General features: G+C 40.5%; 1 protein-coding gene across 3 annotated transcripts in view; it reads left to right on the top strand.

The window, feature by feature from the left end:
* Positions 1-26,681, top strand: part of DPY19L3 (dpy-19 like C-mannosyltransferase 3) — a 1,004,768-nt gene that overhangs the window by 934,073 nt on the left and 44,014 nt on the right. For all 3 annotated transcript variants that reach the window (XM_044081679.1, XM_044081680.1, XR_006366062.1), the window contains exon 18: positions 20,360-20,518. In XM_044081679.1, the coding sequence (XP_043937614.1) occupies positions 20,360-20,518 (159 nt within the window). The remainder of the gene's footprint in view (positions 1-20,359; positions 20,519-26,681) is intronic.

Raw genomic sequence — 26,681 nt, 5'->3', positions numbered from 1 at the left:
ATGATGCATTCATACCAGAAGAAAGCTACTCCTGACGAAATTGTGGCAGATGAGAAAATTGTTAAAAATTAGGGACACCAGAGTGTTTGTGCAAAATGATTCTTTGCTGTACACCAGGCAAAAGAGAAGGGAATTTATTTCTGCAGTTAGGGGATGTTGAGAAGCAGATGTGAGATTCAAGTTGCTATATCCATCTGTCTTCAGTATATTTTTCTTGGGAGATAAGGACATTTTTGGATGGGGAACAGGATAAAGATGAAATTTAAAAAAAAAAAAAAAATAACTGAGCCAAGCGTAAGCAAGCAAGCTGAAAGGGAATCTGTTTCTCATCCTTAGTAAAAACATAGGAAAAGCCTCTGTTCAAAGAAATCTACTGTTGTATTCCTATTGGTATTTTGCTTACAGACAGCTAACCAGCGTAGAATGTACACATTCTCAAAATCAAAGCAATAAAAACACAAAGCAATCCTTCTTTGAGCTTTAAGTCATCTGGTTTGTTCAAAGTAATGAGCACTTCTGTCTGCCAGACTTCATCAAATACAATGTTTCTTCCTGAAAAAAAAAAAAAATTACAATTCTAGTTGTGTGAGTAACCCGAAACAAGGGGGTATGGTGGAAAACAGCTAATGGGGTCAAGTCTGTGGTTCCTGATTGGCTTATATTTGGGCTTCTGGTTAAAGGGGGGGTCAAGTCCTTAATTAGAATAAGTGTCATGGATTGGTAATAGTCGAGACAGCTGATTGGAGGGGAGACCAAGTCCCTAATTAGAATGAGTCGCAGACTGGTTAAGCTGTTGTTTATGTCCATCTCCTTGTTAATGAAAAAGCCTAATTCACAGTGCTATTATAAACATGAAAAAAGTTTCCCGTTTTAAGTTTTTTTTTTATATACAATTTTTTAACCATTGAAAACCCATTTATTTTGCTGGTTCATGAGAACTACGTGCATGTTGGAGTCAACATAAACAATGACTCAGGAGTGCCTGCTTTTACAGGGCATCTGTTGTCCTCCATCTATATAATGAATCTATCTGAAGTTATTGTGGAGAATAAAAACAGTAAAATAAGAGTGCCCATTTTATGGGGCCAGAGTTAACTAATTGAAAGATCCACCCAGTATTAAAATAAGTGCCTTCACTCCTGAACCAAAACTTCTTCAGATTACTGGAACTAAGGAATTAGAAAGGAAACATATAATAATAAGAGAATCCAAAATCAAAAGTGCAATTTGCCGTCAGAAGCCTGTGGGAGGTGAATGTCATCACACATAAGCCAGCATTGCCTGGAACGGTTCAGCAGATAGGTAGCCAACATTTTGTACTGCTTCTCATCCTTCTGACAACAGCAAAGCTCATAGAAAGAGCTTGCCAGTGAAATTTTTTCCATTCTCCCAAAGTACAATGATTAAGCGGCAGGAAAAAGGCCCCAGGACCTGACTATAAAAATCATGAGTACATTGGACTTGGACTGGAGGCCAGTTTTCAGTGGTTGAGATGATGAGGAAGACCAGAAATAATGCAAAATTAGGAAGCAAATGTAAGAACTGTAAAGTGTAATGTCCATTAGATACAGCTTAGACCTGAGAACTGTTCCTCTGTAATAAGTGGCTAAACAAGACTAGACGTTTGTTGATTGTTTGAAATTGGGAGGACTCTAAAGCATAATTCCCATTTTGTCATTGATCTTCAGCAGGACAGTGAAGGGATGAAGACGTAACTGTAGAAAAAGTTTTTGTTCTAGTATTTCTGTATAGTAAGCAGGGGAGAGTCTTGCTTATATTAGTGATAGCAAGGTATGAAACTACTTTTCCTGACTAATAAGTATGAGTTTTATACTGTATCAAGGTAAATGCCGAATGTAAGCAATATAATATTGTGATCTTGGGCTGCTTGTGGTTGTCAAAATGTATTGATCATATTATACATGTATTAAACTATAGTAATTTCCCCTATTTTTATAAACGTGAAAATACAGACCAGACTGATGTCATTGGTTTATGCTGCAGATTTTTTTTTTGTCTAAGCAGAGAGGTTAGAAAACGTAAATCATAAAAAAATGATAGTTTCTAGCATTTGAAAAGAGTTGTTTCTTGCATTAGTAAAGCTATTGGCTGTTATCCTCCATCTACAAATGCATTTGGAGATGGTGAGCCTACAGGTTCAAGGTATTAATAAAGAAATGACATAACAATGTTCTGTGAGGCATTTGTATAAGAAACATAATTAGTACCTAAAGGAGAATTAGCCCGCAGTTCAGTGAAAATAAATGACGTTTTGGACTGATGAAAGTAAATACTTTTACAAGAATCTGCATTCTGAGCAGCCTTAGTATTTTGATATTAAATATAAATGTGCATAATTTAGTTTACTCATTTAAGCTTACCAATGTACTTTTTCTTAAGGCTTAAAATGGTTAACTGAGAGTATACAAGTTGTTTTTTTTGTCATAGTTGGGGATGGAAATGGAGCGAGGATCAGGAAAAATTTGTTTCTGTGCTATTTGGTGCAACTTCCCTTATATGAAGGGGTAACTTCCATTTTTGTAAAGTGTATATACTGTATGTTTGTGTGTTTGATGCGAGTTAAATTGGTTGGAGTTGAAAAAAAGTTTTTTGCTGTTGTTTCTTGAGTGTTTTTTTATTGAAGTGAAAATTCTGGAAAATGTGACACTGCTTCAGAGGTGAGAAGTACCAACTTGCATACAAGGTCAGCCTTATGAGCTTTAGTGTGTGCATTTAAGTTACAAGCTGGAAACATATATTCAAAAGAGCTGTCATGCAGAATATTTAAGGCAGTATTTATTTTTATCAAAATGACTGCTTTATCAATTTTGTCTTGGAAAGTAAATGGCATTTCAGGTATAGACAAGCAGTAAAGAGCACTTGTAATAAGAAGTCTGGGATGTAAGTAGCAATGCTACATGAAACACATTTGGATAGAAATGAGCATGTAAATTTGGCAAAGAAAGGATAATAGAATAGGTGTTCAGCGGGGTTAAGGCTCCAATAGTGATAGAAGAGTAAAAGAAATATAACAGCGGTCAGCTTGTAGTAATTATGGGTTATTGGCTAGGAAAGAGGATTAAACAGTCATGTATTTAGATTGTACCCAAAGCTACTATTATGAACCTGTAGAACATTTTGAGAAAAATGATAAGTTTTCAGTGGGGAATGGTATTTATCGATAGGCACTGGAACCTAATTTGCAATAGCAAGGATGTATCAGGGGGACCTAGAAGTGAAATTGTAATAAAAGAGGATACATTTCTGAAGAAATGCACAAGAAGATTTGGAATGGAAGAAGTGGATTTACTAACAGGAACTCTAACAAAATTGCCATATTATTCTCCAAGATACTTTAACTTTGCAACATATCCAATAACTATTTCTGACCAAGTACCAGTAAAAACTTTAGATAAAGATGCAGGTTAATGAACCAAAAGTAAGACACTGGTGCTTTCCTACTTATGTGTTAAAAAGAAAAGAAAATAAATTAAGGAATAGATAGTGGAAATAATTCAAGAGTTATTAGGGAAGGAAGACAGAAACTTCTTCAGAAGAGATACCTAGAAATTGGGACAAAATTAAAAGAGTGTAAAATATGGTAAAAATAAGATAGAAAGAGATTTGAGAAAGAGATAAGAATTATTTAGAGGGGATGAGAAAGGTTAAAGTATTGCAGAATAAGGGGAATATCAACAAGTAAGGGAGAATTGAGTGCTAAGGGGAAATAAGGGAGTATTTGGATAATATGCATGAATTTAGAATGGTTCCTGTTAAGCAAGTATTTTAGATAACTCCAACACACAACGACATGGACAACAGAAAGTTAAAAGGGTTATTGCCAAACTTATGCAACCTGTCAAAATAGCCAGAGATCCTAGGGACCTATTAGAGATTTTGAAAATTCTATGAAAATTTGTGAAAGCAGAGGAATGGGAAACCACAAAAAGGCAAAAATGGAACAATTTATGAAAGACTTAACTATGCTAAGGTTAGAAAAAAGATGAGGCTTATACATTAATAGTTAAGACGGGAAGGGATAAGATAAAAATGATGATACATAATCGATCAGCATTTCTCCCCGGGCCTCCACTGAAAATTGGCTTTGTTCCAAGTCAGACTTTCCCAGTAAACAAATGTTGAATAAATAAGTCTTCGGGTACAGGTAGTATTCCTAAGTGATAAAGATCTGAAAACTTTTGGTTAATATTTTAAAAGGAGGGCAGCCCCACCATCCTGGAAGAATGCTGTGGTGGCTGTATCACCAAAGAGGGTAAAGACCCCACAGACCCACCTTTATAATAGACCAGTTTCAATGTTGAGCAGAAAATGGCAAAGGTGTTTTAAAAATGATTGGTATGGATCGATGTAGTTTTGAGGAAGCAAGGCAAGCATTTTGCAATATTAATAGAACAGTGAAGATCCACAAGAAAGCAGACTATAAGAAAATGCCACTATTGTTTGCGAGTCTTGATGCAGAGAAAGAATTTGACAGTCAGCCAGAATTTTATTATTAGGGGAAAGGGAGTATGTGCATTCTTTGTTAAAATAATAGGGTTAATAAACAGAACATAAGCAGGATCTGAGGCAAGAGTTTCTCTCCAACATGCTGTTTTAGAACAAAGGAATCAAGCAAGGATATCCTCTTCCCCCATTGTTATTTGCTTTATATTTAGAACCATTAGCAAAGACGTTCAAGGATATAACTGGTGTGGTAATTGAAAGCTTAGCTTTATTTGCAGATGATATTATTTTGTTCGTAATAAATTCAGAAAAGGAGAGTGTTGGGGAACATTTTGAGACTGTTTCAAGTCTTTGGGGGATATAAAATAAATTAAGATAATGCAAGGCTGTAACAGTAAAACTATGTACCCACACATGAATTGGTTCCACAATATCCATATTTATGGGTGCATGATATGATGAAGTATTTAGGCATATGGATTAAAAAGTTCTATTATGACAGCTAAGGCTGTCTTTGAAAAGACTAAATAAAAGATAAACAGAATTTAGAAGCTCGTGATTGTAGATAGTAAGATACAAATAGTGAAGATGATTTTATTTCCTTTAGTTTTATAAACAGATTAGGTATATTTTTATCAACCAGAGAGGAAGACGTGGAAGATAATTAGTAAAGCGTTGAAGGAATTTATCTGGGAGGGGAAGAAGGCAAGAGTCAATTGGGATGAGTTGAATGTCCCCATAGAACAAGGTGGTGTAATACTACCTGATTTTAACAGATACTTTAGAGCTACACAATAATGGCTCCTATACCTCAAACAGGAGTTGGGAAATTAAAGTGGAGAGATGCTGAAACTTGGGGTGGGGGGGATCTCAATGAATGAAGAGAGCGTAGTATTTTGGATGTTTTAAGGAAAATAACAACAACCATAGATAATGTTATATTTATAAGGAAACAGTATTCTAAAGACTAAACCAACATGGGAAAGGAGGAAGAAGCTTTTACAAGCAAGCATGACTACAAATAAGAGTATGGAAAATAGGCAAGAGAGGGCTGGAATTTCTGGGAGAAAAGTAACAAAGAAGCCAATGTATTGGAAGCAGATAACTAGTGAGATAAATGTAATAGAATGGGATGAGACTAAGCAGAAGTTTGAACTGCACGTTAGAGACTGCTTTCCCTGCCACAGACTGGTAACAGAGTATAGGCAAAGAGAAGGGATAGAGGAGTGCTAAGTGAAAGACCAGTTTTGGTTGGGTGTTTAGTGTAGAACAAAACCTGATATGAAAAGGATAATCAGTAGAACACGTACAATGCATTATATCTATAAAAATCAATCAGAAGAGTTTAGAAAAGAATGGGAAGACTGGAAAGGAACATTTACAAAGGAGCAGTTGCAACAAAGACCAGAAGGTTTAGGATTGTTGCAGATTATAGAGAGAGAAACTGAGTATGTGTTTTTTAGGAATGTAATGAGCTCACAGATTAAGGCTTTCTCATCTAAGACTTGCATCTTCTACTCCAGTGCCCCCCCACCTATACCCCAAAACCTTTCTTAATTCTAAAGTGCAAAAGCCACTTGGCAACATTAACGTTGGTTACAGCATACACTTTTATTATGTCCACCCACAAATACCAGACTTAGACAGTTTGTACTCTGTAAGCCTGTAACTTTCCCATTCAGGGGGAGGCGGTATTGCCCGCTATGTGTTTTTATTCTGTAGAATTTTGTATGCATCAATGTAGAAAACTCAGTAACATTTATAATTTTCTTTGTTAAAAGAAATTTTGTTTGTCTTCTAGTTTGGAAACATTCATATAATTTTGATTTTTAAAATCGTTCTTTCTTCAGTGTCCTTGTCTGCGAGACTTTTTCATGTTTTCTATATGTTTCTTATTATTAATGTTCCTGGTATTTATGTTAACTTCTCAAAGAATTTAATTTTTGGTATTTGGTTGGATTTTTGCTGTCATTTTGTTTTATCACTATTTGCATGTATTTCTATTACTGGCATATTGTATTCCAACCTATATATGATTGTCTTTGCCTTTTTGGCACAGATCGAGACTGAAATGGGTCCTTGGATCAGTTCACTTACCTGTTTAACTAAAGAGCAATTAAAAAAAATAAATAAAAAAGACTGGGTGCCTGTCTGTTGTTTTTTTTTTTTTTGCATTTTGTAACTTGTCACCCTATAACCAACATCAACTGTACTTTTCTAAAATGGACAACTCCCCCTCCACAGTTTTAGTGTCAGGTAAGTGTATACCCTGCAAGTCCTGGCCATACACCCTTTCCCATACATGGATAGCCTTAACCTGCAGAGCAAACATTTCATTGCAACCCATTTTGTTATGTGCACGTTTCCTCCTATCAATTATTTGCTCTTCCATTCCCTCCTGTCATTCGTCCTTCCATATCCAAGCTGGCCCTTTCTACCAGCAATGTAGAATTTTCCTCTGCAAATCTCCCAGTGGCACTTCTCTCCCCAGCCTGCTGCACAGTATTCAGACCCCTGCCAACAGTCATCATCCATAACTTATTTTGTTTCAATTTTGATTTGTGCAGAGTTTGTATGTCCTCCCAGTGCTCACTTGAGTTTTCACAAGGTGCTTTGCTTTCTTCCCACCTCTCAAAAACATACTGTAGTTGAATTGGCTAGCTTCCAAATTGCACATATATGTGACATGTCTAAATGAATGTGCTTGTTCATCCTGCCAATGGCTGGTGCCGCATGCAGGATTAATTTTTCTTCCTTGCACCCACACAGTATCAGGATAGGCTCCAGCTTCCTTGTGATCCCCAGACTGGGTTAAGTAGGTAATTAAAACATAACTGAAAGAATCAGTGATTTTTAACATAGAATATATTTTGATCAGATGATATCTAGTCACCATTCCTCACATTAGGGTCTTGGATCAGATATCTGATCCGAGCCAGCATACTCAGAACACAGCTTAGCTCAAGCTCCTCTCCTCCCATAATACTTTGCTGCCCTATACTCCCTCAGTTCTTGTTTGCCGCTAAATCAGATGCAGATTGCACAGCTCCTCTTAGTGTGTCTATTTTGTAAGGTTTCTTAAATTTCAGTGTTTTTCTGAGTTGTAGAGTTAGTAGATAGTTATCCCTTCTTAGATATCCCCTCCCAGTCGATTCTCACCTTTTTCTTCTTGTCCTTTTCCTGGGGTTTTGTGTCTCGGCCTAGTTACTGTGGTGTGTAAGTTGTGATTAAGTTAGATTTTAAGTTGTTCTTTGTGCTTCTTGAGTGTTTCGGACGGTCTTATCAGGTTTTGGAAGTTTGGCTTGTTTTTTTGACTTCGGTGAGGTTGTTCCCTGGTTCAGTTATGTCAGATAAACCTTTGGAGTTTAAAAGGTGCTCCTTGTGTGGGTGGAAAATGGCTATTTCCGACTCACACAAGGAGTGCCTCTACTGTGTCAGCGGCGACCACCTCGAGGTGGAATGCGGCATTTGTGCCACTTTCAACCTGAGGGCTTTGGTCGAACATCACAACAAGCTCCTTATTAAAGGCTTGGTCATAGGAGGCCCCTTGGTCACTGGTTGCCTGGCCAAGGCGGGCTCTTCTGGGGCTAGAAAGAAGCTTTCCATTGAGGAGGCCTCGACCAAACGTCCCAGACTGTCTGATCCAAGGTCTTCGGATCCTGCTCCAGCCAGCACAATTTTGAATCCAAAATCTTTGGGTCCCAGATCGTCCAGGGAGTCCACTCCTGGATCCAAGGGTTCATACCCGAATCCCTCGGATCTGGTACCTTCGGGTTCCTCTCCGGATCCAAGGATTTTGACTCCAAACTTTCGGATCTGAGAGATTCGAAAAGTGTTATTTTGGATCTTTCACTGAGTTCAGTTCTGATTCGGTCAGATCAGAGAGTCATGCCGGAGCTGATTGTGGTGGAGGATCTCCCTTTGGATCCATTGTCTTCAGAGCAGGTTCTGTCTTTTCCGGGTAGGTCTCATTCTAGGGAAAGCAAGAGATGACATTTGGGCTCCAGGTATGACTCTCCCAGCAGGTCCTCCATATCCTCCCGATCTTCCAGGAGTGCCCTCCCTATGGATATGGGCAGGATGATGCAGGCCTTTCTGAAAGCTCAGATGGAGTTGGGGCTTCTGGCTTCCCCACCCCACAGGTCGGGAATCCAATCTCCCACTCCCACTTCGATCGCTTCTCATCCGACCAGTGGCTTGGATTCTCAGGGACTGTTGAGAGGAGTGGAGGCTAGGGAAGCTCTGGGGTCCAGTTTGGGTTCTTCCCTGATGGGATCGGTGGCTGGTACTGTTTCTGTTCCCTTGGAACAGACCATCTGGCTGGGTGGGACTGTCAAGCCAGGGTCTGTGAGGTTGGATTCCGGCCCAGGCTTTTTGGACCGGTCTCTTCCTCTGGGCGCCTTGGCCTTTGCCAACTCCGGTCCAGTGCCGTCTGGCGGAGTTGCGGGCCAGGGGGGGTCCATCTTCTCCTCTACTAGGGTTGTATCGGTGAGAGAGGGGGATGGAACCTCTTCTAGTCCTTCCGCATTCCGGGCTGCCAAAAGATCTTTCTCTGCTATCAAAGCTGCCTCTCCCATGCATGGTCATCCTACCCAGCCCCAGTATCTGAGCGGCTTGTAGCCTCCAGGGGGATGCCCGCCCCCGCACAGGCACCCTTCTCTTCTGAGTCTTCCCCTCAACCCCCAGCGGAAGTTCCCAGGAAGAGAACATGTAAGAGGAGACATCTTGACTCCCCTATGGACTCCCTTACCAAGGATATGGATGCTGATGAAGGGGGATGGGGTCCCCGAGATCACCGCCGGAGGACGTCTCCTTTGGAGACATACTTGAGATCCTCAAGGCCAAAGGCGGTTGGTCTACCCAAACCCCATCCTCTAAGGAATCCGTATTTCTGGAGGCTTTCAGTACGGGCACATCTACCTCTTGAGTGTCCCCTCCATTGATCCTCTCATTGATCTTGTGGCCAGCAGGGCTTAGAAGGAGCCAGATACTGTGGAGCCAGTATCTAAGAAAGCGGACAAGTTTCTGAGCCCTCCATCAGATTGAACCTTTTGGTCCAAAGCGGTCCCAATTGATGATATTGTGATGGCCACTGCCACCGAAAAGGAATTGGCAGAGCAGAGTTCTTCTGGGATCCAAATCCCCCATTTAATATCTCCTTCTCCGATCCATCCTTCAGTTTCTTAACCGTCGGATCTGAAATTCTCAGGGACATCTTCATCTGATCTGAAGTTTGTAGTATCTTCTTCTCCGATAGTTTCTCTATGTCATCTGGCACCCAGTACCATGGATCTGGAGGACTCTCAGAACTGATGCATCAACGCCATTGCTGGGGTGTTGGTGTTGACTCCAAAACTGCTATAGCCATCTCTTCCCTTGGAGCATCAGTTTTAGATAGCTCGGATCCCACTCACTCCTCGAGTGCATTGCCTGTGTGACATTGGGAGCCATCAGATCCATCAGTTTCTACTTCCCGTAGGAGCATTACCTTCGAGGTAGTGGAGGGAGTCTTCTCTATGCCCTTCATCAGATCAGGCCTCTTTGTCTCATAGGTTCATAGGTAGATACTAGGCTATCTGCCCTAGGGCATTTATAAGCCTAGCCAGAGTGTATTTGGCTTCCGCCTCCCTATTAGATTAGCCTACTGTGCCTCTGTAAAGTTGGTCACAGAAGGTACCCTTTTAAGATTAGTTTGCTGTGCCTCTGTCTAGCAGGGACACAGGAGAGATCCCAGGGGTGAATTTGCGATTTCCTATCCACGCGTCCAAATTTCGCTTGAAGAGGGTCAGCGAGGGGCTATGTCTAACATGAATTGGGATTCTATTCCAGAGTGAGGGGAGCCTTTGGGAAATTAATCTGTCCCTCCAGCATGTCCTATTTATTTTTGTGCTGAGGTTTAGGTCCCTGGAGCGTGCAGCTCTAAGGGACTTGGATTTTTTGAGGTGGAGCATGTCCATTAATTCTGGGTTTGACATGGCTTTGTACGTCAGGCATAGATCGCCTCTGAGAAGGTGGTAAGCAACTGAGTAGAGCTGGAGTTTCTTTAGTTGAGCTGCATAGGACATCTGTTTGTAGCCCATGATCCTCTTGCTGAGGTACTTTTGGGGTCTCTCCAGTTGCTGCAGGTGTCGGGTAAGGTACATCCCAAAAGGGGCATTGTATTCAATTATGGGCCTGATGAGTGACGAGTAGAGGGGCACAATGACCTCTCTTGATCTAGATGCGAACCCTTTCGTGATAAGGTGGGCTATATAGAAGGTCTTTCTAACCACTTTGGCAACGTGATTATCAAAGGAGAGATTACTATCTACGTTGGTCCCCAAATCTCTAATTATGTCTGCCGTACTTAATGGATTACCACCTGTGTGGTAATTTGTGGGCACCTTGTTTTTCCCAAAGGGGATGACTATGCACTTTTTAGCATTTAGCTTGAGGCCGTGGCTCTGGCACCAAGTATCCATCTCTGTGAGACCCTTTTGGAGGATGCTTGTGTCAGCTGGAGATTCGATTATGGCCCCCAGTTTGCAGTCATCTGTGAACGTTGTCAGCCATAATCCCCCCGTGTTAGCCTGAACCTCAGAGAAGTATATACCGAACAAGAGAGGTCCCAGAACTGAGCCCTGTGGGATGCCACTTATACCTGGTTTGGATTCGGACATGGCACCTGCGATTCTGACCATGTGGGTTCTATCTCTGAGCCAGTTTGCAACCCATCTTGTGATATAGGGGTTGATATTTAAGCTGGTAAGCTTATTTATGATGCCCGAGTGGGGTATTGTGTCGAAGGCTTTTGCGAGGTCCAGGTAGGCTGTGTGGACTACCTTGCCCTCATCTATGGGTTTGGTAACTGTTTCAAATAAATCAACTAGGTGTAAGAAGCAAGATCTGCCCTTAACAAAGCCAAATTGGGTAGGGTCCAGTGTCTGGAGGCTCCCAATGTCTTTGTTTATGAGTTCCATGATAATACGCTCCATAGCTTTACAGACCAGACTAGTCAGGCTTATGGGGCGATAGTTTCCGGGGTCCATTGTGGCACCACCTTTGTGGAGTGGGACCACTGTAGCTGTACGCCATTCTTTGGGTACATATCCTGAAGTAAGGCTAAGTTTGAACAGTGACTTAATGTGAGGGTTCAGTTCTTCTTGGAGCTCGTGTAAGACACAGCCTGGGATACCGTCCGGTCCAATAGATGCTGTAATTTTTGCTTTGGAGAGGGCAGCTTTCACCTGTGCATCTGTGATGTCAGGGAGGTTACATTCAGTTGGGATAGGCGTTTGCTCCTTTGGGGGGAAGGGGGGGAGAAGTTTGCGCTGAATCTGTCTGCCAGGATGTTGGCTATGTCTGTAGGTTCGGTATATTTTATATTGTTATGCAACAATTCAGAGCATATCTGGGAGTTTCCACCCATGTTCCTGACATAACTAAAGAAGGCCTTGTGATTGTATTTAGTGTCTAGGGCAATTTTTCTTTCGAAACTGGCCTTTGATGATTTTATGAGGGATCAAAGTTTCTTGCTAATACTGATCAGAGATGCCTTCCCTTTTTGGGATTTTGCTCTGTCATGTAGTAGCTTCCTCCTTCTGTTATATAGCTTATTTATGGCCGGGATCCACCAGACCGGTCTCCTGTTTTTGGAGGAGTGAGTCTTGGTTTTATTTGGGATAGCACGATCCATGCATTCCTGCAGGTGCTCATAGAATGCATTTGTAAAGGATTCTGCGGATTGGGCTGTATTATCCTCTGGCCCAGGGGCTTTGAAGGATTCCACCTCAGTCTTGAGAAGTGCAAAGTTGGCTTTTGAGAAATTCTTTACAGTGATTTCCTTGGCTGGGGTGGGGACGGGATATGGATGTCCAGGGAAATTTGTTTATGGTCTGAGCTTACCAATGAGGGGTTTACCTCTGGTGTGGAACATAGAGTCCCCATGTTGGTGATGACCAGGTCCAATATGTTGTTCTCTCTTGTGGGAGTGGTGACCAGTTGTTCCATTGCGTTAGAGTTTATAAATTCAAGGAACCATTGGGCGAGGGTGTTTGGGCTTGAGTAGTTTTCCCAGTCAATGTTTGGGTGGTTGAAGTCACCCAGTAACATAGTGTTTGGAGAGACCTTCATATTCTCCAGTGTTCTCAGGAATGCCAAGTGGGGTTCCTGTAATAGGGAGGGTGTTCTGTAGCAGGCTACAAACTGAAAGGCAGTTTTGCCCGCTGTTAGTTGCACATGGATGGTTTCCGATGCTTTGTGCAGTGCCACTAACCTGGAGGTGTAGGTATCTTTGATGAATATAGATGCTCCCCTTCCTTTTGTGCTTCGGTCCGAGTTTTTGGGCCGAAACGCATGGTATGAGTTATAACCTGGTAGTGCTGGGGTGCTCTCAGGAGCCTTGAACCAGGTTTCTGTTACTGCACAGACATCGATTTTCTCCATACTGAGGAGAGTCTCGAGTGCGTGCATCTTGAGGTTTAGACTTCTGGCATTGAGTAGCATCACCTTTAGTTTTTTTATCTTTGGGTTGTCTATGGAGGTGGGTTTGTCCTTTGAGCCTTGCCTAAAAAAGGCACTATGGGGGTGGCAAGAGCCTTGGCCAGTATGCAAAAGCACAAGGGTGACAGGTGCAAGCCGTCCCTAGCGAAGCAACATGGCTTGTCGAGCATGTCATCCCAGGCTGACAGACACTGGATCCCCTTTGAATGACACCAATACTTTATCCAATTGTTGAAACTGATAATTTTGTCTTTATACTGTGGCATCATTCTTGGTGAGGGCAAGATGCTACTCAAGGTCAGGGTCATATCAGCCTGGGCTACATGGTCAGGGAGCTCCTCTATGTCTCTTTTCATGTAGTCCAGGGAAGTACGTCTCAGGTCATTCACACCAGCATGGACAATGACGGAGTCATACTTGTACCTGCCTTGGAGTGACCTGAGTGCTTGCGTTATGTGGCGGATCCTGGCACCCGAAAGGCAGCTTACAGTGACCTTCTCCTTGTTCAGTCTGGTGAGCGGGACGTCAGTGTGCCGGACAATAGAGTCCCCTATAACAAGTGTATTTGGTGTGTTGTTTGGCCTTAAGGGCTGTGACTGTGAGGCACACTGATTTTGTGAGATATGTGATTTGTGGGTATTGTTGAGGGGTGGCTGTTGCTTGGATATCTGCTTAGGAGGTCTTTGCTGTTTAGGCAGATTTTTATTTAGAGCCTCCAGTATGTTTTTGTGTGTTTATGTGTTGGGTATGCAGATGCAATAGGTCTGTGTGAGACTGGATTTGTGGTGTGGGTGGTTACCTTTTCCTCCTGACTGACTGTGCCAGTCTTGGGTTGAGAGAGCTCTGCCTCCAGTTTGGCTGTGTAACTGCATCTCTCACATGTATTAGAGTTTGTTGGAAGGAGGAGAGGGTTGTCTGTGTACATAAGGCAATTGTAACATTGCCTCAAAATTCCCAGATTCACCAGCTGGAGTGGAGAATAACCTTGAAACTGACCCTTGGACATACCAGATTAGTATAGGGAACTGTTTTTTACTGATCAGATTAGGGAAGGGAACTGATTTTTCACTTGATCAGGAAGGACCAGTCGGGAGTGTAATACTTATGAGAAGTCAAGGAGGGTGTAGTGCTTTAGTTAGTGTTTCCTTATAAGAGCTGAGCAAGTGCAGGGCTTTAGAAAGAGAATAGAGTGATTACTTTGAGAGTTTGAACAGTTCTAAGGGAAAAAGTGAAGAGCAGACTTTGTGGAGCCTGGAATAGTTTAACCTGTTTAGGCGGTGCTGCCCGACGCTGCTCAGTGCGCAAAACCGCGCAAAAAGAGAGTTCTAGGGTTTTAAGAGAGAGAGATCAAGGAGTTTAGAATCGACCCAAAATGGCCAATAAAACTACAGCTTTGAGGTAGTAACCACTCCTCCAGGGACAGGTAGGCTGTTCAGTGTTAACCACTCCCACTGGTGAACACAGAGACTTCCCTTTAGCCCAAGCAAGCACTGGCCTTCTAGAAACTTCCAAACAGTTCAGAACAGCAAATCTGTAACTGAACTTTCTTAACTTTCAGAAAGTGAGAAAAAAAGCAAGATTTCTTTGTTTTTTTTTCTTTTTGTTGTAGTTTAAAGGTAGCAGAGATACACAAGCAGCAAAATAATCACAACAGTGCAATAAATGACCCCACACTTGAGTGCTAGGCCAAAATCAGGTAAAATGCAGTTTTTAGGGAAAAAAACGATTTTAAATTAAGTGCAACACAGGAAATGCAGTAAACAGGCTCTAGATGTGTTCCAAGTACTGTTACTGTTACAGATATAAACTTTAGCAAGCCGGAAAATGCCAAAAAGTAGGCGGCAAAGCAGTAAAACTTAACAAAAAATCAGAAGAAAATACTTAAAATCACAAAAGTGGCTCCTTTTCTTCTCTCAGCGTTTTCATTTGTGTTTTTGTCCTGAGCCACGTTCATCCCTTCCTCAGGGATAGCCAAGCCTGAACCAGTCTCCAGTCTTATCATCAGGGTATTATTATCTCTTCTGATACCTCCCGAGAGCATCCCACGAGGAGGTTCCTCAGAAGAGAACGTCCAAGAAGAGGGACTTAGACTCTCCATAAGAGTCTGTCATAGAAGACACTGATTTTGATGCAGGGGAAGGGTCTCCCAGATCACCACCTGGTGATATATCCTTAGGAGACATCTTGGAACTCAAAGAGGTGGTTGGTCTTTCAATAACCCTTCCCAAGAGGAATTGGTGTTTCCTGGAGGATTTCGGGACTGGCTCATACCTCATGGGTAAGTCCACCTGCCCGTGAGCTTATAGATCTGGCCTCTAGGTGGGCTTCCAAGGAACTGGACACTGTCAACCCTATTCCCAAGAGACCAGACAAAATCCTTGCACCACCAAAAGATCACCTTCACTGGAGTAAAGGAGTACCTGTTGATGCCATGCTTGTTGCTGCAGCCACAAAAAAGAACTAACAGGATAGAGTTCCTCTGTCTACCCACCCCAACAGGGAGTTTAGAGCACTGGATAGGTTTGGAAAGCATTTCTATGCATCAGCAACCTTTGCTTTAAGGTCTCTGAATTATTTGGCACATTTTTCCCGACTTCAGCAGGATTTGATCAAGGATGAATCCAAAGAAGCAAACACCCAATTTGTTTAAAAACATTGTATATTTACACGATACATTAATTAAATGCATTTGTTATGTATGAGGGACTTTTTTCTTTAGGTTTTAGTTTATATTTATACATTTATTCACTTAATTTTGTATTTATAGTCACTGTATTTAACTTGTTTTTAACATTATTAACATTTTTTAATTAACATAAATATCAACATATTTGCACATGAATACATTTAATTCGTTATAGTATAAATATACAAGGTCTTTTACACTAATTGTTTTCAACAACATGTATTATAAATTAATTGCTTTTAACCATGTAGTTTTGCACCCCATGATTCATTTTAACATGTAACTGCCATTCTGTTATTTAAATCTGTGTATTTTAGTTGTATTCAGTTCTGATGAAGTCCAAACTGCTAACTCAAATGGAAGAAAGTGCTTAACTTATATTTTGAATAAATGTGTGGTGCATTGTATCATTTGAAGTTCTTCCTACTTCATTGCTGATTCTGTCGGGCATTTATTTCTTTGGATTTATTGGTGGTTCATGTGCCCAGCTGCTTTTTGTTTCTTTATTTGATCAAGGGGCTTACCAAATCTCTTTTGGGGTCCATAATCTCTGAGGAAGGAAGCACCATTTCTTCGCAGTTGGCTACCCTCCAATCTATTTCTTATTCATCCATGAAGTTAATGTCTCATACTGCTGAAGGTACCTCAGGGGTGGTAAGTTCAGGCATTTCCATTAATAGACATGCCTGGATGTGCTTGTGCTTTTTTGCCAAACCATTCAAATATTTTGTCACTCTACCTTTTGATGGAACCTTATTATATGGCTCCAAGGTTAAAGAGACAGTCTCTAGGCGCTAACAGGAAGGGAAGACCCTGTCTGCTGTGGTTGTACATTTTTCTACCCCTAAAAAGGTCTTTTTCTAGGAACCAATGAAGTGGCAGAAAGATGTGGTTCAAAAAGTCCCAGGCTTCCTTTCAAGATCCACATGGAGATAGTTCCCCCAGGGGCACAGGAGCAACAACAATGGAAGACATTGTTTACCATTGCAGTGGTGGTTCACATAACCAGAGATCTAGAAATTCCTTTTCTTACAGATCATATTAGTGCTCGTGAATGGAGGCCCATCTGTCCATCTTTGGAGGCAGTCGGGGGTCACCTATCCCTGTACCATAGAGCCTGGTTAGACATCACAAAAGGCTTATAGGTGCAGAGGATAATATCCAGAGGTTATGTTATTCCTTTTTCCTAATACCCTCCAACTCCGATGTTCTACCCAATCAGAGGGAAGCAGCTTATCTAGAAATAAAAAAAAGCTGCTAAAAAATAGTCATCCAAGAGGTCCTCCAGACCAGAGAGGGTCTATAACGTATTAAAGATTCTTTTTAATGCCAAAAAAGACAAGGATCTGAGAACAATTCTGGAGATCAGCAAATAAATCTATCTGTGCACTATACAAAGTTCTAGATGGTCATGGTTTAGTCCATTCTGCCTTTTCTGCACAAGGACCATCTTTACTCAACAGATCTTCAAGATATGTACTATCACATAAAAATGAACAGGCACTCCAGAAGATACCTATGCTTTCAGCTTGGAGCCAATCATTGGCCAATTCAAAGCACTGCCCTTTGGTCTCACCACAGGCCCCAGGGTGTTCACCAAATGCATAGCAGTTGTAGCGGCTCACCTGAGACTGCTGGGATTCCAAGTAATTCCATGTCTAGATGACTGGCCCCTGACCAGTCAAATGAGGCATCAGCTGATTCAAGCAAGGACTATTTCTATTTACTCCAGCTGTAATCCTGTCTGGGAATATCAGTCAATTATAGCAAGTGTCATACCAACTCAGAGTTGGAATTCATTGGTGCTTACCTGGCTACAACAACCCAAATAGCTTCTCTTCCTCTCTGTCAAATAAAAAACATCCAATTCCAGGTCAAGAAAATAATTCAAAATTCTTCACTCCCAGCACATCTGATATTTCAAGCCTTGATATCCACGGCAGCGGCAGTCACCCGTCTTCCACTTGTCAGATCCATATAAGAATATTTCAATGGACACTCACCACTCATTGATCTAGTCTCCAACACCCATTATCCATTGCAGTCAAGATTACTCAAGTGTGCATGAATTTCCTTCTATGGTGGATCCACTCCAGTCAACTTCTCAAAGGCCGTTCTTTGTTCTCCTTCAACCCAAGGCCACAGTGACCATGGATGCCTCTCAACTTGGGTGGGAGGTGCATTTCCCGGGAAGGACAGTCCAAGGCACATTGTCTCCCGAAGAAACAAAGATGCACAACAATGTCCTGTAGGTGAGAGCTGTCCTTCTAGCATTGCAGGCCTTTCAAGACAGTCTCCCATTCAGGACTGTTGTGATCCAGACAGACAATATGTCAGTAGTCTGGTACATCAACAAATGGGGGACTTAGATCTTACCCTCTTTGTCGAGAAGCTATGAAAGTATGGCAATGGACAATTTCTTCCACACACTTTCTAATAACAACGCACATCCCAGGAAAATTCAGCATGATTGCAGACAAGTTAAGCAGGTCCGTCTTAGTGTCTCATGAGTGGTCTCTCAATATCAACATGGCATAGAGAATATTCCATCAGTGGAGCCAACCATGCTGTGAACTATTTGCCTGTCTCCATCAACATCAAATGCAAGTTCTTTGCCCTGATCCCCCTACCGGGGGAGTCACTGAGAGATGCTCTACTTCACGCTTAGCCCTCCAGTCTCCTTTATTTCTATAACCTGGTACCCCTCATCTCAAAATTTATAGAGAAAGCATCTTAAGTGAAGAGCACAGTTATCCTCATTATCCTCTACTGGCATCATCATATTTGGTTTCCCTTCCTATGGCCTCATGTGCTACATCCGTCATGGATTCTGGACCTAGTTCCAGACAACCTGTCTCATCCGTCTGGCATGACACACCCAGACTTAAAAGGCCTGAATTTGACCACATGGTTTCTCCATTTCCATTGATAGCTAGACAGCCTAGACTCTCCTGCCCATCTGTCACATTTTCTTATCTTTCCATAATGCTTCCACCAGAAAGATTTATAAGAACAAATAGAAAAGATTTATTATTTGGACCCTAAGCAAAAACTTAGATACCCTTTCAGCACCAATTTCAAATGTCCTTGATTTTCTGGCAACAATTTTCAGTGAAGGCGTTAGTTCCTCAACTGTCAGAGTAGAATTAGTGGCCATTTCCAGTTTTCATCTGGGAGTAAATAATTCAACTTTAGCTTCATCTAAGCTTTGTAAAGCTTTTCTAAGGGGAACCTTCTTACTTAGACCTTCTTTAAAGGATCCTACTCTTCCATTGGGATTTGAACATTGTACTTCAGGCCTTGACGCAACCTCCCTTTGAACCTTCAGCTAAATCTGATCTAAAATTATTAACCTGGAAAACTGCTTTCTTAGTTACTGTTATAGAAGAGTGTTGTAATTTCAAGTGTTGTCCTCCAAACCCCCTTATTTAGTTTTTCATAAGGTTAGGGTTTCTCTACGGACTGATCCTTCTTTTTTACCTAAAGTGGTTTTTGAATCCAATATTAAGCAGTTTATTAATCTGCCAGTGTTCTTTCAAAAGTTTTTGAGCAAAGGTGAGTATTTATTGCATTTGTTAGATGTACATAAGACAATTACGGTTCTATCTTCACAGAACGAAAGATCTAAAAAATCAGAACAATTGTTTGTCTCCTTTTCTGACTCAAACCTGGGCAAATCAGTATCTAAAGTTACTTTGGCCAAATGGTTAACTGATTGCATTACCTTTGTTTATCAAAAAGTGGGCTTACCTTTCCAAAACCACCCAGAGCCCACTCCACCAGGTCTGTGGCAACTTCATCTGCTTTTTTGTCCAGAACTTCCTTGGATGTTATTTGTGTAGCGGCAACTTGGGCTAATCCTCTTATTTTTATTGCTCATTCCAAACTAAATCTGGTGTCTAGGGAAAGAGCAGCCTTTGGCTCATCCTTGCTCCGCAAAATCCTTCCTTAGAGTCCTCCCACGGTTTAGGTAGTTGGACACTCTGTCCCAACAATTGAGGAATGAATTAAACTGGACAACATAACTTCCCACCCACCTACCCCCTCCTTTTCTTTCCTACTCCCGGAGAGATTATTCAGTTTTGGAGGAATCTCTGTTTAGTTTGAGCTCCAGGTTCCATTCTTTTACTGTTTCTTTCTCCTCTTAGCCTTATGGGCCACAAACAAGATCTGAGGTATGTTATGTTGGTGGGGCATTAAGGGTAAAGGGAAGAGCTTGAGAGTTAAAGATTTTACAATCTGGAAGAAGTGGCTGAGTTGGATCCCTGGGTCGGATCAGAACCCAACAGTTGAAGAATGAAAATGGATAACACAAATGGAATGTTATGGTGGTTACATAACTTTTTATTTTGTTTTTCATGACTAACTTTGTTCAAATGTTACCTTTTCTTTTGGTAATTATGTGATTTCTTAACTTAAGATTCATATGTTGATTTTGTGACTAGGAAATAAGTTCTAAATTTATGAAAACCTTACTCCTCTTGATAACCAATGTTTTACTTTACAAAGAGAATTATTGTGGATAAAATATACATATTTTATGTATTTTATTATTTGTTGTAGAACTGCACAAAATGCCTGAATGGTTTAATGTAATTCAGAATGTTACTATCTTAGCATGACTGATTCTTGGTAAACAGTTTCGGGAATTTGTTAACTAGGTTGTACAAACTAATTATTTTTACTGCATCCAATTCCAGCTAGTAATGCAGCTGTTTAAATTTAAAGGTATACCAAATTTATGCTAAGCAACCTCCCGAAAATGTTCACAGCATTCTTCGGACATTTGGTGCAGACTACGTGATTCTTGAAGACAGTATATGCTATGAAAGAAGACATAACCGAGGCTGTCGTTTGCGAGATCTGCTTGATGTAACAAATGGCCATGTAAGTTTACTAGTTAATATTATATGGATTTTAACCTGTTCCTTGTATTGTTTCTAAGATTTATCATCATCTTCTGCTTCTCTGAGCATATAATTAGGGTTTGCATACATAGGAGATGGGACAGAAAATGTTTCGCTTTCCCTGCGGCCTTTTAGAAGGGAGGGGCAGATATAAGATGTTTCATAATTTGTTAACAAAGAGATTATTATAAATATTCAGGGAAAAACACATGTATGACACAGTCTTTGGACAGGGAAAAACACATGTATGACACAGTCTTTGGACAAGTAATTAGGCTTTGGTTAAAGGAAAAAAACATGAATGTTAAATAATAGCGGTTTCTACTTTGGGAACTGTTGAAAAATACTTATGTTGGTCATAGATAGAATTAAGCACTAGAGCACCCTGCAGTTGCTTGAGTCTTCGCCACTCAAGTATTGAGAAGTCCAGAGCTGGTTGTCTGTCTTCAGTATTGTTAAAATTTTGTCAAAGCACTGCAAGTTTATGCAGCTCCCTTCTGCACCTGATGTTGAGTGGAAGTGGTAGTCATGGAATGTAGCATCCCAAGCACACCAGCACTACTACTGCTAATATCACTGTAAAATTCAAGTGCACCTCTGTCTGTACTGAAAATGAACATTTAAACTATCACTATTTAATCATGTGGGCATCTTTCAGGAAGTTGGCTTCATGATTTGAATGCAGCTATGGTGGGCTCCCAATAAATGGCGCTGTATCACTTGCCTGATCCTACTTAGGAGGCCATTAACTCCACAACAGTTGATGCAACCAACTGAAAGTGTTTAATGGTGGGGTGCCCTGATAACCTGTATCGTCGCTAGGATTTGTTTGACTTTAACTCTCTTATCCAACTGTGGGGAACTCCTCAAATAGATATTTTTACTTCCACCCACGACAATCAATTGGCAAATTTCTGCTCTAGGACTCCATGCAAGAAGGCCTGAAAGATGGATGCTTTTTTCTTTTCCACGGAAAGGAATGTTCCTGCATGCTTTTACACTCTTCATTAATATCCAAGGTTATTCTGAAGATTCAGAAGGATTCTCCAAAGATCCTTGTGGTGACTCCCTTCTGACCCAGGCAACAGTGGTTCTCTATTGTTTTGAAAATGGCCAGGAGCAATTCCCACAAGCATTCTCACAGACTGAACCTACTCAAACAAGACCAGGACTATTGGATATATCTCAACCCCAAACAACTGCAACTGACTGGCTGGATTATATAATAGTAATACATTTTAGGGACCTTATTTCTGAGGATATTTTGCAGTTATTAAAGAATGCAAGAAAACCTGCTACAGGAAGGCAGATTTTCTAGTTGGTGATAAAAAAAGAACCATCATCCATTCAGGGCTAGTGTTTCTCTGATACTTCATTATTTATGCGAGTTTCTATCCTCTTGCCAGTCTTACTCCTCAATCAAGGTTCACTTGTTGGCCATGTATGCTGATGTATCACCCTCTTTCAGTGCAATCTTATGTGAAAATAATTTTTGAAAGGAATGTAGCATACCATGCCTCTTAGAAAACAGGTGCTTTCTCCTTTGGATCTTAATTTTGTGCTGGAAAAAAAATACTTTTACTTCACTTGAACCAGCTCATCAGGCTAAGTTGATGGTTCTTAACATGAAAAATGCTGTTACTATGATGGGTTAACCTTATCTCATTTTCCACAAAGATAGGGTTTCTTTAAGAACTAATCCTTCATTTATTCCTACAGTGGTATCCGAGTTTACTTTGAGCTGAGCTATCCATTTTCTTGTCTTCTTTCCAAAACCTAAAAATGAGAGGGGAAAGGACACTTGGGTGTCAGTTATTCGTTTCTTGTGAAGGTAAGAAAAAAGACACCCCATGTCAAAACAGATACTTTCCAAATGGTTGTGTCATGCTATTTCCCACAAAAACAAGACAATTCCAGACAGTGTCAAGGCTTATTTTACTAGGGTCTTGGGTTCATCTGTGGCTTTTTGGAAAAGGTTTTCATTCTAGAAGTAGTAACTTGGTCCTTTGTGCACAAAGGACTGTAAACTAAAATCCTTCCCCACATCTAGGATAAGCTTTGCTAAGACCATTCTTCAGGGGCTCCCGGATCCTCATCATTCCCCTTCCCAGTCCGTCTTTGCTATGGTAATCTACCCATATAGCTAAGGCTGCTGCAGCAGTGATCCATATGATGAATAACATTCAAATGATCGCTGCTGCAGTAGCTTCTTCCTCCCTCAACCCCCCCTTTATTTTTAGTATTTTCTGCTGCAAGGGTGAGGACCTTTATTTTTATTTTTGTTTCCTAATATTGTCCTTGTCAGTGCTTTAGCCTTCCTTTTTCTGTTGGCATGAAGACTCTGAAGGGCTTGATGCCCAGTCAAGCTGACTATCCGTTTGTGTGCTTGGAAGGTGCCCTGAAGCTTTGGAAGCTATCTGTTATATCCTTAGCAGGATATAATCCATACAGCTAAAGCTTTCTTGGACAACTATACTTTCTCTACATTACCCTTTAGGTTGTCTTCTGGTCCAAGGGTCTTCACAATGTGTCTAGCTCCTGTGATAGCCCATTGTAGACTGCAGGGCATTTAAATTTTTCCTTATTTAGATGACTGATTTGTGCCCTCCTGGTAAACAGGTAGCACTTACCTGAGATCTTAACTTTGTTTTGGTTAAGTTAACTTTAGCTGCTTTTGAACCAGCTTGTCAGTCTGATTTATGGTTCATTACTTGGAAAACAGTATTACTGTTGCTCTGACATCTGTAAGAAGACTATGTGAACTGCAAGCTCTTACGGTGGGTCAGCTCTATTTTGTATGCCATAAAGACAGTTTCTTTGAAAACAAATCCCTCATACATTAAGCCAAATCATCCATCTCCTTGTTTTTAATCCAGAATCTAAAAAAAAGGGAGAGAATTCTTCATACTTTGGACATGCATAGGCAGCTGAAGTATTGTATTGACAGAAATAAACATTTTAGAAAAGATGAACAATGATTTATTTCCTATGAAGGTAAGAAAAAAGAGCAACACATGTCAAAGCAGACTAATTTCTGATGGTTGTCCCTTGCTATTTATTTTTGTTATTCCCATCATAATAGGACACTTCCAGGCATTGCAAGGCTCATTCTATGTGGGCTTTGGCTTCTTCTATGGAGTTTTTGGAAATGGGTAGCCTCTAGAAGCATTCTAGGGGCAGCTACTTTTTCTTCTGTACATGCCGTTACAAAGATTTCTTTTCCAGGTCTAGAACAAGCTAGATGCTTCTGAACCCTTATCCTTATCCTTCTTCCTCCCAGTCTGTGTAAACCCTGGTATTCTGCCCTTATAATTTAGGATACTGCAACAGTGATTTATGAATTTAATGCAAAAAAGGTTAATAAGAAGCTGAAATCAGGGTAGGGAACTAGAACACTATGTGCTCAAATTTATTTTTTACTCGTGATTAATATTCAAAACAGTAGCTATCACTTTGCTAAAATTGTTAGCAAGTTGTTATAAAAGTACTTAAGTGTTGTTAGAACTGTTCTTAATGTTTGAACATGATCAGGTTATGGTAAAACTGTATTTACATGGCTGAAAAGACATGATTTTGAAAATTTGTTTATACACCTGTTAAATTAAATGGGCTGATAAATTTTAGACTTACTTTCCTCTAGCAGGTAGTTAATTTCCTGAAGATTAAAGTTTGTGATAGCTTTTACTGTACAGCTAATATCATACATATATTTTATGCTTTTGTCTAGCTGTGTAATAGCTATAATGCCTGCAAAATTATATAAACAGATTTAAATTCTATTCTAATGGTCAAACTTTAAATTGTCTTAAATTGTAAAACATGTATGTGTTATGTTTATAAAGCTAGCAGCACATACATGAATAATTTTGCATTATAGTTAACGCTAGCACTGCAAAGAATTTTGTATTATAGTCAAAGATAAGGTTGGAGGTAGCACTGTAGGCATTTATTCTTGTAATAACTATGCATAGGCATTTACAGCATATTTCTAATCTGTGCCACTGCAGAAATTTAGTATTACAATAGCAGTGCAGAGTGCAGCTGTCAGTAAGAAATATATTTAGCTGTGGAGTTAGAAATATTTTTGTGAAAGTTACACACTGCTGTTTACTATTTCCCTTCCTAGCAGCTAGTATGTGAGAAAAAAACTATGCAGTGTATACGAGACATGAGAAAATGTACAGTGTAACCAGATTTTTTTTTCTAGCAGCATAGCTTATGAGAAAATGCATTTTAAATGTTTGGTGTCAGAATGAAGCAGCAAGTATTTCAGACTGAGTCTTTGCTAGGCTAGCTGTCAGGACATACATATAATTTTTCTCCCCATAGGACCTAGCCCAGTGGCTCGCTACTTTCACCCAGTCAGCCTATTCATTCCACACAAACGAGAACCAGGCATTTCCAGGTGAGATAAGAGCTCTCCAGCCCATTCCTTCTTGCCCAGGAAGGCCAATTAGCCCATTATTTCCCCAGTGGCATGTGACTGGGAGCAGGCCAGCTTGGTAGTTGTGTGGTTAGGCCCACCTCCCACCCCCAGGAGCTAACATCTTCTTAGCAGCTTCTGAGAGGAAACTAGTACTGCTAGTTTTGGGGGAGGAGCATGCAAGCTTCCCTATGTGACTTCCCCCTTGGCCTGTTGCTGTTCCACAGCAACATGCCCTTCTGTCCCAGTCTCCATGAGCCACACATCCAAAATATTTCACTGAATGTCCCCCAAGCATCAAGCCTAGCCATAGGATGGGTGAGCCATATGCTACTCACTCCTATCCTCCCACCTCACTCCTGTGCCAACTAATCAAACATGGGTCATCTTGGTCACGGCGCTTTATCCCTGTACACCACAGGAGTGGAACCATAGAATATTTTGTTTATATCCATGCTTGACTGTATTGCTATGATAAATCCTTCAGGTAACTCAAGCAGTTGAACTCTTCTTATGAAAATATGCAACTGTCTAGTAGGAAAATGGCTCAGGATAGCAAAGACACACACACACTCACACACACACACACACACACACACACACACACACACACACACATATACCAGTCTATGTCATAAGTTCGAAAATTCAAAAGACTGAAACCCAGAATATCAGAAACTCAAAATATGTAAAACATTTTTAATGCGGGGGACTAGTGACCCCTCACGCCCCCTGCAAATGATATACATCTACTCCAAGATCGCACAACAGTAGAGAAAAGCAAATTCGTATTTTCAGTACTTTTGAGTTTTTGATATTGTGGGTTTCAGTCTTTTGAACTTTCAGTCTTATGACATAGACCCATATAAACACAATGATGCACAGCTTTAAAATTGCTCCACTTCATTGCTATGAATGGACAAGCACCACCACCACACAGAAGTGCGGCCCTATACTTCGTCATCTTTATGTACATAATCAGAATAAATCTTTGGTCTCTTTGTTCTCCTGAGATGTTTTCTGTTGTATTCCTATGAGAAACAGAAGCTTATTGCTGCTCACAACAGATATACTAAGTCCCTGTCAGATGCAGATGAGATAATTGTGTGCCCTGTATGACAGAATTGCTTTGATTTGCAATTGCTTCATTACTTAATTAGTCTAAACCATTTCTGTTAGTGTGTTATGTTTCCTTCTCCATCTGTGTGGTAAGTAATCATCTTGCTTCAGAATTCCAGTGTGCAGCCTAGATTAGATGAAGAAAGTAAAGAACCTAGATTAAAGTTTGTATATGCATATATGACAGCTGAAGACTGAGCCTTGAAATCTAGAAAGTTGGTGTAGTAATGGAATTTTCAAAGTATGCCTGTGTGCAATGTTGTAGTTGAGCAATGGATATGAGATACTGTAGAATTTTAAAGATTGTTTGGAAAAATCAAAACAAAAATCACTGTCAGCTGACTGGAGAGTTCTGTGCCTAACATGTATATATATATATATATATATATATATATATATATATATATATATATATATATATAGACATACACATACCTATATCAAGCGAGTGAGAGGTGCAAAAGATTATAATAAAATCACAGTAATAATCAGAAATTGCACTTAACATCATGGATATTATCCATAACTTCTTTTCTTTAAACTAGGACTTAATTTTTTGATCACCATAAACGAGTATTCCTGACTGTGTTCTATTACTTTA

Source organism: Protopterus annectens, chromosome 8.part1 (genome assembly GCF_019279795.1).
Source record: "Protopterus annectens isolate FY-2018-M chromosome 8.part1, PAN1.0, whole genome shotgun sequence".
In the NCBI taxonomy this organism is placed as follows: Eukaryota; Metazoa; Chordata; order Ceratodontiformes; family Protopteridae; genus Protopterus; species Protopterus annectens.
Note: the sequence above shows the minus strand (reverse complement) of the source record. Positions and strands in the feature narration are given on the sequence as shown.